General features: G+C 40.3%; 1 protein-coding gene across 1 annotated transcript; it reads right to left on the bottom strand.

Moving 5' to 3' along the window:
- Positions 1-42: 42 nt before the first annotated feature.
- On the bottom strand, positions 43-12,719 carry cnstb (consortin, connexin sorting protein b). The gene is made up of 11 exons (XM_068342629.1): positions 12,582-12,719; positions 9,649-10,144; positions 8,178-8,275; positions 6,210-6,240; positions 5,369-5,455; positions 5,132-5,243; positions 4,303-4,324; positions 3,730-3,790; positions 3,068-3,342; positions 1,744-1,885; positions 43-1,557 (listed from the first exon to the last, which is right to left on the bottom strand). Exons 2-11 carry the CDS (start codon positions 9,734-9,736, stop codon positions 1,349-1,351), a joined length of 1,125 nt encoding a protein of 374 aa, XP_068198730.1. The 5' UTR covers positions 9,737-10,144; positions 12,582-12,719; the 3' UTR covers positions 43-1,348.
- Between the last annotated feature and the right edge of the window lie 1,818 nt (positions 12,720-14,537).

The raw sequence follows: 14,537 nt of genomic DNA on the forward strand, positions 1-14,537 counted from the left end.
AAAAATTTGTTAATTAAAGTTTAAAGATTAAATCCACTTTATTGTCCACACATGGGGAAATTATCTTTACACTCTTCACACTTTCTTTTGTATGTGGTTACATGTTTTGGTTAGTCATACACACACAGCTTTTTGAATACAGGCCCCAGGACACAACACACTAGGGGCATGTAGGCCCCTAGTGTGTTCAATATGAGAATCTACACATACAACACTATGTATTCAGGCTGTTTTATGATCATGTGCTTTCTTTAATAGGTCATGTTAACAGAATCATTTAGTATACAACGCTCTTTGAAATGGTCAGTCTTGTATTAGTCTGTGCTGAATAAAAGAAATGTTAGAAACAATCTGCAACAACCAAAACAGTTTAAATAGCTCAATGAAATAAATATAAATCATAATACTATTTGTGCTAAGTGTTGCAGTCACTAAATGATTCAACCCCTGATTTAGAAACCAATTTCCCACAGAGTACCTGAGGAATTTTAGCCTATTCCTCATCAGCAAAGGAATATTCTGAGTCTACCTGCTTCAACTAGATCTATGGATTGAAGTCAGACGACTGTGACCGCCGTTCTAGAATGAACCAGTTGTTCTTGTCAGGGTTTTATCTTGATTGTTCTGAGCAAACACAGTCAACTGTAAGGGATGCTCTTAAGCTTTGATTAATTATTTTTTGAGACTGCAATAGTCAGTACACTTAGCTTTTTATGTTGATTGTGGGAAAATAGAATTAACTTATTTCCTTTTTAAATTGTTTTTGTGTTACTTAGTTACAGGAAACATCGAATAGACGGTAGACTGTAGGCAGTGAACCACATATAGAATGGGAGGCTGAATGATTTGGCTTCCGGCTGTAGCTGTACAACAAAAGGTCAACACAGCAGACAATAATGCTAACTTGAATTCAAAAGGAAAACAGACACATGTACAATAAACGTAATGTAAATAAAATTTCTGACAACAGCTTTGAATAAGTTAAAGTAAAATCACCAAAACAAGACAGCTTCTGAAACAGAAGGCAAATGTACACACAACAATGACAGACGTAGATAAACTACTAAATATATTAAAATATGAACATTAGCCCGAGCTGTAAGCCCTCCTGTGTGTCTTTGTGGTTTAATTTAAGTTTAAATACCAACACAAACAGTTGTAAACCAGAGTCTCACTTGTAAACTGACAGTTTCTACTGTTTGTTGTTGCTTTGGATACCGTTTACTGAACCACAGGACCTCAGACTCCGGGCTCGTCGGCTCCAGATGGCAGGAGTCAGGTTCAGGGTCTCGCTCGTCCTCTTTTTGCCCGTTACAGCACAAACATCCGGAGCTGCAGAGGAACGTGTCTAAGTCTGGAGGGGCAACCAATGTCTGAGGCCTTCAAAGAAACCCCACAAATTTATGACGTAGAAGTCGACATTGTGGGTGAAGTCCGTGCAAATGTTGGTGTACGAGCCCACCAGGGTGCAGTAGAGGGCGGTTCCGCCGATGCTGATCACTACAGTAACCAGACAGAGCAGCAGCAGGATCAGACAGGAGTCTCCTCCTACTTCATCTGCATGTAAGAAAAGAACAAAGGCAATAAACATCTTTATGGTATCAAAGGTATCAAAATATTTGGCAGCTTGTCAGCAGCACACAGATCTCACCAGCTGTGGCCACGCTGACTCAGCTCTCAAACATGAATTTCTACTTCTACATCATGATGAAATATTTGCATTGGTATTGAAACCAGCCGTACCTTGCTCTATGCCGTCCTCCGGCTCACTGAAGCGAACTTTGCGCTTGGCATTCTGGGTAATGTTGTTGCTTGGGGGAGGCAAACCGTCCAATGAGGCTCTCCTCCTCTTAAGAATGGAGACCAGACCATCTGGGGAGGAACTCTACAGGAAACCATTACTGATTACCATTACTGATAAAAAATAAATATATGTAAACATTATTATTTATATTTCCAATAAAATTTACATTACATTTCCATTATATTACTAAGAGAATCATATGAGAAGAAGAGCAAAGCCATATGCTGCCTACTGAAGAGGAATAATTGGATGCGTTATATGCTGCCATAATTTTTAGATGTATCAGTCACTGAGGTCAGAGGTCAAATTGTATGAGAAGAAACAACCTTTATTTTGGAAAAGTGCTGTGAGTTTAAAATTTTCATTCATGTAGCCATTCTGGCAGTTGTTTAAGACCTGACATATGCTTGTCTTATAATCACAATTCATGTGGCTTAATAACAGGTCACGTGAGTCATGTTATTACGTAATGCATGACATACTTGCCAGCATCCAATTTAACTCCTTCAGGGGGTGCTACGTACTGGAAAGCCATCACTGTTAATGAAATGCTACAAACAATGGATTTGCATTCTGTGATGTCATTTATGAGCCAAAATCTAGACTGTAAACGTTATTTTCAGCAATAAACAATAAATTAGCCCTAAAAAATAATTCTTTCGCATATCACATTTACTAAAGGACAACTTATAAACGGCTTTATGGGGAAAATAAAGCATATCTAATTCCAATCATGAAATGATAGTGGAGTTTTTTTCTTTTCTTGCTGTTCATTAATTCAAGCAATATAATGTTCACGTCTTCAGAATTAATTGCGCGTTGATAAAAGTGACTCAAAAGCTGGAAAGGGGGAATGTGAACTTGCTTGGTGAAGAAAAAAGACTTGTGAAACATGACTCCACTATTTTCATTGCAAAATAACCAAGTCCTCGCCACACCCTAGCATGCAGGATTATGTAACAGTTATGATAACCCATCCAGGAGATCCCCTCAGCCTGGAACAGCCCTGATGAATAGGAACCAGACCCTTCAGCTCAGCTTTACAGGGTGTTATCCCAGGCGTCAGGATACACCAGTGAAGGAGGGAGGAGGGTTTTTAAATGAGAGAGATTGTTGATGATGTCACTGTGGGAGTCAAGCATGGGCGTGTCGCGGGCTAAGACAGAGCTGTTAGAGAGCAGAACTTAAAGAAACACAGCCAACAGCAGATGGAAGAAGATGAAGATAGATCCATGAAAATAAGGCAGACGCAGCGCCCCCTACCCCCTCCGTGTGGGACAGCTTGGCCAGGTCTTTGTCTGAAGCCTGGGGGACTCCTGTGGGCCACTCCACCTTCACCTCCTCCTCTTCTGGCGTCCCCCCGCCTCGCTCCTCCTCCTCATCTACCTCCTGTCCTTCCTCATAAGGCCCTCCTCCTTCCTCCTCCTCTTCCTCGCCTCCTTCCTGATGGTCGGTGTGTTGGAAAAGCCCCCCTGATTCCGAACTCTTACAGCTTTGCTCTTGTTCTTCATCCCAGCCTGTTGTTTCAGGTGTGCTGACTGGAATAAGGGGGAAACAGGACATAGATTATATTCTGGATTCACAGAGACTCTGTGCTGTGTTTTTATTACAGTGCATTTGAAAGTTACAAATCAGTCTCTGGTTTTTTTTAATGTCTGTTTTCTGAGTCTTGCATAAACTGTACACTAGATAAGTATAAGTGATAGATAAGCTGATATTTGGATATTTGAGTTTTTATCAAGAGTAATCAGCATTTCAAAGTATCTTTTCAATTCTTATGAATGATTGAACTCACAAATATTAGCATGCTAGCGTGCTACAAAGAGTGAATGTACAGATTTTTACGGTTTAACAACATTTCTTTAGAATAAATACTGTATCTGTTATCACTGTGTTAGCATTTAGCATAACCGTCACATGTGTACCTTCATGATGACAGGACAGCATGTCGTTGCTCTCGTTGCTCAGCGTTGTGTTCAGGGTGTTCTGTTGAATCGAACATATCAAATATTATTAACCAAGTAGGACAATTATCATTCATTCATTCATTCATTCATTCATTCATTCATTCATCTTCTTGAGGAAGAGACAGTCGTAATTGTCTTGTCTTCAGTCGCTTATCCAAAATACAGGTAACGGGTTAGGCTGGAGCCTATCCCAGGTGGGATACACCCTGGATTAGTCGCCAAGTCATCACAGGGCCCCACATAGACAAACAATCATTCACTCTCACACTCACACCTGAGGACAATTCACCTAAGCTGCATGTTTTTGGAGGTGGCAGGAAGCCGGAGAACCCGGAAAGAACCCAGGTAGAAATGGAGAGAATATATAAACTCCACACAGAAAAGCCCCAGGGGGAAAAAACCAAGGACCTTCTTCTTGTGAGGCAACAGCGCTACCCACTGCACCTCCATGCTGCCTAGGATTATTATTATTATTATTATTATTATTATAATGATTTAGAAATTTAGAAAGAAAAGCTTCATGTTTCTTACCTGTTCCATTCTAATGGATGGTCTGAGCGATGCCAAAAACAGAAACAAGGAGCCAGAAGAAGACGGAATAAGAGCAGAGAAACGGCAGCATGACGGGAGAGGAAAGAGAGAAAGGTTTCATGTGAGTTTGGTTCATTTGCACAAACAGATAACGGTGGACTTTCATTATCCCATCATGTTTGACTGTTTTCATTCATACACATAAAGGATGACTTTCTTCTATTTTAATAAATAAACTCTTTCTAGAGATGATATCTGCTCTCCAAAAATGAAATCCACCGGCATCAAATGACTTATGGCTGCAGAAGCATACCAAGAGTCACAGGGGGGGTGGGACACGCAGCATCTGGGATGCAGACTCGCAGTATGTGTCTATGGAATTTCTTTTGGTGGAAATCTTTCTCTTATGGAGATCTGTTGGAAATAGTATTTATTTTCCCAATCAGGCCCATGTGTGTCTCGATGCTGAGTGAATCTCCACGCATTGTGTGCTTCATCAGTGTCTCCATAAGAGAGGCAAAGATCGATTGAGAGAGGCAGAGATCGATAGCATTAAAGCAAAATGAGCGCTAAAAGGTTTCTGTCTTACAGCGATGAAGGAAGTGGGAGGAGGAGACTTTAAAAGAATCTCACCGAATGAAGCTGTTTATAGTGGAAGTTTCTGATGTGTGCAAATACTAAGGTGTAGGAATCATGAAGTACAGAATGGAAAGTCCAATTTTGTACCCAAACCTATGTCAGGGAAGGTTTACATAGGTATGGATCAACTTAAGGCGTTTGAAGATGAGTGGGTTCCGTGGGGGAATCCTGTGCTCATGAGTTGTTCCACCTGAGGTGTGTCCTGCAGATCTCGCTCAGGATCTCCATGTGTCTCTCGCTGATGGTGTCTGTTTCTGACGACAATCCACAGTCAGTGTTCTTCTTCTCTCTCCACTGGCTCTCTGGTGTAAAAAAAATAAAATAAAAATCTCACATATCTCTTTTTTTGTCAGTACAGTAGAAAATAACAATCAGGATATTGATCACTGATAAGTCAGTATGGAACAGGGACAGACACATGCAGTACCCCAGTTCTCCTGCAGGGCGTCGAGGTTGGACAGCACACGTTCATGGTACAGCTTCTCCAGCTGCAGGAACTGGATGGCCCAGTGGTCTGACAGCAGCACCAGTTAAAGACCTTCAACCTACCGTCACTTATTACATTTGCAGCCATACAATCCTTCACATCGGTGTGAAGGAACCCATGCGTCTCATCGTTCGCTAAGACTAATTCCACGAGGTTGGTGATTCGGTAAAACATTATTTCAATGACTCAACAAGCATCACAGACAGACAGTAGTGATATGCACCATAAAGGCGGTCTGTGAGCTGCCAATAAAGAAAAGAAAGGGAAAGAGATGGAGAGAAAGGAAGAAAAGAGAAAGAAGAATAACGACACAAAAAACAAATTCATTGCGATCATTTGTTTGAATTTTGGAGAGTTGTGACTCATCATTGAACTGCATTTCACATCTTTTACCCTTTGGTTAGAAAAACTCTTTCATTATCAGACAGTCATTTAGAAGAATCAATCACCGATCTGTAGAATTCATGTTCTCACCTATGTTTTATCTTAGTGTTTTATGTCTCACAAATCCGCCCTCCTCTTCCCACTTTCTCTTTGTCCTTTCTTTCCTCCAGGTTGACGTATAAACATATAATGTGAACCTACACAACCTCCTTGCAGCAGGATAGGCCAACAGTTGTTGCTAGGCAGACCCCTGAAACAGACCCAGAGGAAAGAACCACTTCATGCCTTCTAGGATAGGAGCCAACGTATGGGGAACACCCAATGAAAAAATGGACAGGAAGAAAACAACAAAGACAAAAAAGGAAATGATGACATCACTGCACACATGAAAGGATACAGTCCTCTTTGAGCGAGTACGATTCAGCAATCTGAAGACAAGATACGAAATTGACTTAATTTATCCCAAAAGATGACATTATTTCATCACCTCCTTCCATGTAGAGTTACGTGTAGCTCTTCAGACTATACTCACAGGTTAAAATGGCTACAAAATTTAAACAGAAACCAGCACATTTTTGACAAGCTTAGGACAAAGCTTGTCAATTCAGCAAATGTTTACACACATGACGGTTAAAAAAATACTGAAGTAAAACCTCTTCATACAGATTTTGTGTACTTAATGACCGAAAAGACCACAGCTGATGCCAGCTTTGCCTCCACTTCTGATGTTGCTTGTGTACAAGTAACAAAGGCCTTCAATGATATCATGTTTGTTCATGCTGAAACCCTTGACACTTCACTACCCTTTTGTGAAAGTACAACTTAATAAAAGGAATAATATAACCAGTATAGGAGCACAGCAGTAAAGGAGAACCTTTTATCTCTGAAGGTAAATTTTTAGCTTAGATAGCATAATGGAGTTTTCATTTCATCAAGTCTGTAAATAATAAATTTATGACCTTTAAGTTTTTTTATGCACACAAGTCATAAGGAAGTATTTTATGCTTTATTTTATTTTATTTCTCTGAATTTATAGAAACTCCTATAATGCTGTTTTGCTGTGACGCTGGGGCCTATTTTAGAGATGTAGACCCTCACAGCAGCATATGAAAATCCAATTTGGAATGTTCTGAAGTCAAATATTCTGCGTAACTGGAAATGTCTTTGAACACTAATTAGGCTGCTCACCAATCAAACACAGATGCTAGTCTTAAGTTCATTAAAAGTGAATGTCACATGATGGCATCATACCAGGAGTCCAGCAGAGGACCTGTCAGATATGAAGTCACATGCATCGGCTCAGGGCAGATTAATGTGTTTGTAGGCTTTTTCCCATCTGCTTTTTACCTTCCTCTCCACATCGACACAATTATTTAAGATATTAATACTATTATACTGAAATAGGTTAGAATATCAGAATTGTAATCAACATAAAGTACACAGTTATTTGCCCCCTAGAACTCTTGCAAGGGCCACTAGCGAATCTGGACCTCACTGTTACAAAACACTGCCCACAACATGATCAGGATTATTCAGAGGAGTCTGAATTAAGGGACCTTAAGGGGTTCTTCAGAGATATTGTACTGTCAGACACTTTGAAACTGTTTTCCTAATACTAATATAGACTCATCTGAGTCCACAGGCTAAATATAGCAGCATCACCCAGATTAAATCCTTGTAAATGTAGTGTGTCTATTAAAGAAACGATAGCTCTAATTAATCACACAAACACATCATCACACAATGACACTCTGCTCTGTGTTGCTTCTCCTTTCCTTTTGTATTAGTATTGGAACTAAAACAGGCATTGCTGAGCAATGGGTGCAGATAGCAGTGAGAAAGCATGTCAACATAATGGGATAGATTAGATAAATTAATCACACCATCCACTTGTCAGTAAGATATGGCTGTCAAAGGATCGCACCTTCAGTTCTATTTAAGGCTGAACTATATTTATCAAACCTCTATTTAGCATGTCGGTTTGAATGAATGCTGTAATTGTGATCTGAGGCAGGACATGAACAAAGAGTAGAGAGTTCCCAGTTCAGGTCCCCCACCTGCAGAGCAGAGCGATTGCATAAATGTTATTTTGTGCTTCAGTAACTACAACTGATGTGTTCTTGCCTCTAATGCATTCACACTGAGTGTTTAAGACAGCCGACCTTTTTAAATGATAAACTAAGCTATCTATGTGTGTGTGCACGCTCAAGCTATTTCTGATACGTCTGAACACCAGCTCAGGGAGTTATCTGTCTCAGCTGAAGGAAAAAACACAGAATTTGGAATCAGGTCACAGAGGAGTGCCACACACACACGCACGCACGCACGCACACACACACACACACACACACACACACACACACACCTGGTGCAAGGAAAGCGGCAGCAGTGTGTAGTCACTGTTCTCTCTGAGGGACTGCAGGGAGGCCAGCAGCTCTGGGCTGGGGCCTGGAGCTCCATCTCCTAGAAACACACAAACAAACAGCACAATGAAATATACTTCATGTCTGAGATGTTTGAGAAAAATCCGTAATTCTAACAAATTGTTGCAGGGTTTTGGCTCAGCATTTCTAAATGGTTTATATAATAATCCCCATAAATTTAATTCTGTAAAAACAAACCTCATATTGTCCTTTGATGTTATCAAGATTACATTAAACTAGATTTAAAGACTATAAATAATAATAATAATAATAATAATTATTATTATTATTATTATTATTATTATTATTATTATTATGACATAAAATCTGTGTTACAGCTAGAGGTGTGGGCTGAAAAAAACTGTTTACCAGGCAATACATTTCTAACACAGTTTTGGTTACCTTATTGGAAATGTAGGCATTTTTGAAGTTTGATCCAAATAAAGGATTATATCATCTCTATGATACTAAAACCAAGAAAGAATCAGACAGTATCCAAGTAGCCTGGCTCTGTAAAGCAACCTATGTCTTCACAGAGATATTCACGTTCTGAACTCTTCCATAAAAGACGGCAGAAGAGACACACACACTCTTAAAACCCACCTTGTCAGTATTTATTCTAAATATTATTGACTGTTTTGCGCAGACAGGTTAGCTGCTCCAGTTGATAAGCTTAACCAAACAAACCGTCTCTAGCCTTACATTCAGAGGGAGTCAGGGAGTTTATTCTTCTCCTATTATGTGGTTTGAGTTGTCTTACAGTTGGATAGTAATTCAAACACAGATTCAAACACGCACACACACGACTTTATACTATTATGTGGATTTTTTTTTTTAAATGGGGTCTCAGAACTGATGATTTTTCTGTGTTCATTCCCTAAGATCACCACACACACACCAAGTAGTTTCCTCTTACATGAAAATAGATTGTAATAAGGGGAAATATGGCTGACACAAAGACCAACCATTAACATAAAATTTGTGTATATCCCTTGACAGCAAGTGTGTGTGTGTGTGTGTGTGTGTGTGTGTGTGTGTGTGTGTGTGTGTGTGTGTGTGTGTGTGTGTGTGTGTGCGCGTCAGCCAGCCCCCGAAGACATGCTAGATGTTAAAACTAACTGACAAACAACACGTTGTTGCCTCACCAGGTTGCCATCGGCGACGGCCCCTTTCCTGCAGCCATCGCTGTGACAATTAGACACTATTAGCTGTGGCTGTATGGTGAAACTGTTACGTAACGTGAGTCCAGCTGCGTATTACATCCCAGAGCATTGGCCCTGGCTTCCCTGCAGCTTATCGTCTTAAACTGTGTTTTTTCTAGAAAACAGCAGCAGTTTATGGGAACCATGAACCATGAAAAACACAAAGCAGTCAGACATAACAAACACAATAAGAAAGAGAGAAATCATTTACCAGTGACACTGCTGATGCACATCCCTTCCTCCTTAATCGTAGTCCCAGCGTTGGGATGTTTTAGCGGGATGGCGTTCTTGTTACCCATCACCTCTGTATCTGCAGCAAACTTTTCCTCCAAGTCGAAGCAGCCCGAAGGCTTCTCCCAGACCCTCAAAAGGGCCGTGGCTCAATCTTCTTTTCTTTTCTTTTTTAATTGTTTGTCTTCCTTTGTAAAAGTTTTAGCTGCTCCAAACTCTCGGAAAAGACTCAGGGGCAAGTGAAGCCCTGGAGAATGATGTCTCTGCAGGTCTAAGTTGTGATAGCACTTGACGAAGCACGTGATTTAATCCTCCATTGCCTCTCCTGGATGGTCAAGAAAGGCGAGCTCCAAACTGTCTACATAGTTTGTGAAGGCAGGATTGTGGAGGATGATATTGTCAGTTTATCCAGACTTTTCCCCTTTCTCTCTTACATGCAGGACTTAATGTGACCTCCTTTCCTTCTTCCCAGCAAGCTGTCAAAAGAAACATATTTTTAAAAAGGGAACACGGATGCGGTGTGTTATGGGAAGGAGGGGATAGGAGCTGAGAGTTGAATGCAAGGGGAAGCAGCATTAGTGGGTGAAATGGTAGTTGTGTCACAGACTGAAAGGGTGGTCTTTGTGTGTGAACTATGACTGTCCATTGAGGCATGGCAGAGTGTTCCACTCTGAATAACCCCAGTTTAAAACAGCGTCATGGAGTACAATAATTAGCTATCCTCTAACAGTACAAGCTGACTGTACACAGTATACAAAAACTCACCATTACATTTGTCTTCCAAACCTCCAGGGAGGTTTAGAAATGATGGTCAACACTTTATTTTATTTATTTATTATTTACTGCAAAATGTAGTGATCCTTTGTAAAGCTGTATTTGATAATTATGGGTAAAATAGAAGACTGACCTTTTTTGAGATGTATCCAACAACTAGCAGTTCCTAGAGGATGTATTGTGTATTGAGCCGAAAATTTGCACTCCATTTCAAATGCTAATTGTGATGAACCCAAAGCGACTATAGGTATTGCCCCAGATGCTTGCTGGTGTTACACAACGATCAAACATCTCTGTCCATCTGCTGGCTTGTTCGGTGGGAACCACGTTACAAATGTGTGGAGTAATTGAGCGACTTCATACACAAACTCCATAAGGCTCCATAAGAAATGGCTGACAAGCTGTAGATAAACGTGTTTCTGCCTCATGAAACCTACATTTTCAGCCTGAGTTCATTTACGCATGAAGGTGATGTGATAACATGAGTGAACTCGACATGTCGGTAGTCACATGAATGCTGTGCATTCTCCATACATACTGTATGCTGGCAGCAGGGACTGACCCACTGGATGTGTTCTGTAAAGTGTAAAATAAGGAATAATGCAGCAGAGACTAAATCTGAAAAGCTAAACACACTATGACAGTTCTGGTTTTACCGTTCATGTCACCTCCTCCTACATTCATACCTTGTAAACATTTAGATTAATGTGTTCCATCACTGCTCTGTAGGTTAGTTTTCTTTTATCCTCTTGGGTAGGTAGTGGACTCTCTTTATTCATTTCACTTAGCGGATTTGCAAAGCGGGGACAGAAGGACAATGTAGGAATTGCACTTATTAAATTCTTGCCAAGTGAGGTGCGATGGCACCAAACTAATGTTTGGGCTTTGACTGGAAATGTTGGAAAGCAGCCAACCTGTTCTGTCTAAAAGCATTGAGCCTGCAGGCAGATTTATGACAGGGCTATCCTTGCTGTTTCCAGTAAGAGTACAGTATGCAGCCAGTAAAACTGCAAAGCCAACCAGCTGCTGGCTCAGATATAACAGAGAATTATGACCATGGAACTATGATTATTGTTTATTTTCTTATTTATCCATATACTGCTTGGCCCGGACTTCCGGATAGACGCCGAGCACGACAGCGTGAGGTTTTCAAGTGAGCTTATTCAAATATAGAGGTGGGAATGTCGGGGGGGGGGGGGGGGGGGGTGAACTTACTATAAATAAATAAAAAACCCGGGAGCTTCCATGTGAACTGTCTCTATTAGTTGAACATCTCTGATTAAATGTTTGCTCAGTATTTCCAATTGTGATAAACTAATGACTTTTTTTTTTTTTAAATCACCCTTCCACAGTTGCTTCAACCAAAATAAAAAGTAAAACAGCATCAAGACTCACCACCCCATGAACAACTTTTACTACTTTCAGGAGAATATTCCTGAAAGAAGGCGATAAAAAGCTGAGAATGATTTATATGTGACTGAACTTGATAGCTGACGCTCCCTCCTGTCCGCATCCAGGATACCATCAGCGTGTTTGCGCTGATTCTAATTCTCATCCATCATAAACCGGACTCCAACCCTGTCGCTCTCTGACTCTGAATCAGAACAAACATCTTTCTGTTCGCTCTGCTGCTCCTGCAGTTTGCTGTCTGGTTGATTCAGTCACTTTGATGGGTTCACACCCCCACCACCCCCAAAAAAAGTGCGTAACCACGAGCGCGTCCGTCTGCGTTACGCGAAGTATTTAATCAACAGGGGTGCGTACCGCTGACGATTTGAAACGTCGCTCTAGTTTAAAACGTTATTATTATTATTATTATTATTATTATTAATAATAATATTATTATTATTATTATTATTATTTATTTTTTATTTATTTATTTTATTTTATTTTTTATTTTTTTTGCCGGCTTCACTTTTGAATGAAGCCGGCATTATCAGAGCTTGCTCATCTAGGTTTAAAACCAGCACGTCTGGAGCGGGATGTCAAGTTTAATGCGGGTTTTCATCTATTAACCCTTCATGAACCCTTCTGTTGAGTAGAGACCTCAAAACCTCCTGAGCCATATTGCGTGTAAGTACATGTCCCAAATAACACAGAAGACGGTGCACCGGGAGGGAGGATGGAGGATGCGCTCACCGCTGGATGGAGTCTCTGTTTGTCGTCCGATCATCAACATCCACGATCCGCGTCTCCGTGTTTTTTCCTGCTCCGAATCGACCCGCAGTGGGAGCCGCACAGTCCTCTCTGTCATCTGGCCGTGACACTCTCTCATGCCTCTTGTTTACAGTCCAATCCGGGGATTTTCCTTCTTCCCTTCATTGAAAACACTATATTCCTCCACGCAATGTTTAATTTATTTATTTGACCCAGTGGTGGAGGCTGCCATCTGCTGGCAGGTGTAACGCATTGGCTCGAAGTGTTACGTAACAGCAGATGAAGGGTCATATGATGGGGTGTTAAGAAGATAAACCCTTCAACGGATTACAACACCAAAAAATGTACAGATTGGAAAATATGTAAAGTAATTAATTAGATTTATCTAACCGGTAAAGGAATTTTCAGATAATCATCATAATAATGATATGTACTCATTTTGAATGAAAGTACTCAAGTGGGCCATGCATGAGTTACTTAAAGCTAAGAGACAAAGATTACACCATAGATTGTTATAGATTTTTCAAACAGCAACAAAACTAAAAAAGCAGTTTGGGGAATTGAGCTGACAGCGGGAGGTGTCAGCTCACCTCCAGAGCACTGCCGAGGCACCCGTGAGCAAGGCGCCATCCCCCTTTACAAGTTGCACATTTTGGGAGCACCATGTAGGAGCTGCCTGCCACTCTACCTCCCCCTGCATGCCTACAGGCCCCCTTGTGCTTGTGTGTATAACAGAGGCCTGTATATACTAACATACAGTATATGCATGTGTTTGTTCAAAACTAGAGTGTGCTCTTAATTTCCATTTGGGCATTACTAAAGTGCAGTATACAAAATTTAAAAAAAACACAGAAAATAATACAAACTCCTTGAATTATTGTAAATATTTAATAAATAAGAGTACATAGTATTCAAAACCTGATGAAGGCAGAAATGGCTCTGCTTTCTTAAATGTTCTCTTATACAGTAATGTACACATGAACAATACTTAATTGTGTAAAGTTATCTATGTATGTGTGTACGGTGTTATGTCATACTGCTGTTGGTGAATCACAATATAATCTCCATTTCACTTTTTGCACACATATACAGTATATGATGCACAAGCATGCATTTTCATTACCATTAAAATGAGATGCACATTAATGCATACAAACACATGTGACAATACCACAATACCATGGATGGCACTAGAGAACCTCTGTGCATGTGTGTCTGTTTGTGTGTGTGTGTGTGTGTGTGTGTGTGTGTGTGTGTGTGTGTGTGTGTGTGTGTGTGTGTCTGTGTCTGTGTCTGTGTCTGTGCCTGTGTGTGTTTCCTGTATGTTTAAATGAATCGACTTAGGTTGAAAGCTCAGCTCTGTACATTGATTACTGTGCATCAGCCCATCCTCTCTTATTGGCTCAATGACTTCAGGGCCATGAATCTCTTCAGACACGATGATGTCATTTGTTTAATACAATTATTCCTTTGTGGCACTAAGAGTTGAATCCACATGTTTTATTCTGCAGTCTTTTTCTGAGGAGTTTTAGAACCCAGGTTGTTGATCACTATGTCTGGAAAGTAGGAAATTTGCATTGGTTTTTACATCTAAGGTGTTGTTTCCTCATCATTTTAGAAAGCTGAAACACTATTTTCCTTTGCACTAAGCAGTTACTTAAACATAGGGTTGAACATTTGAATTGCAGTTAGTCATATTCAGCACCAACACCTCTTTACAAAATGCCATATTGCTGTTCGTTTTAACACTTTTGAGAGAAAAAACACCTTTATGGAAGAACAGTCAGTTATGATTACATTTGCTTTGCTTCAAAATGTAATCACAAAATCAAATGTCATTGACGAAATACAAAATGCTAAAACAAAAATGTACAGATCAGAGTGAAGTCTATGTGGTGGTTTTTTAAAAAGGAACCTGTGATGCATGTTACAAACACA

The sequence above is a fragment of the Antennarius striatus genome, chromosome 19 (genome assembly GCF_040054535.1).
Source record: "Antennarius striatus isolate MH-2024 chromosome 19, ASM4005453v1, whole genome shotgun sequence".
Classification (NCBI taxonomy): Eukaryota; Metazoa; Chordata; class Actinopteri; order Lophiiformes; family Antennariidae; genus Antennarius; species Antennarius striatus.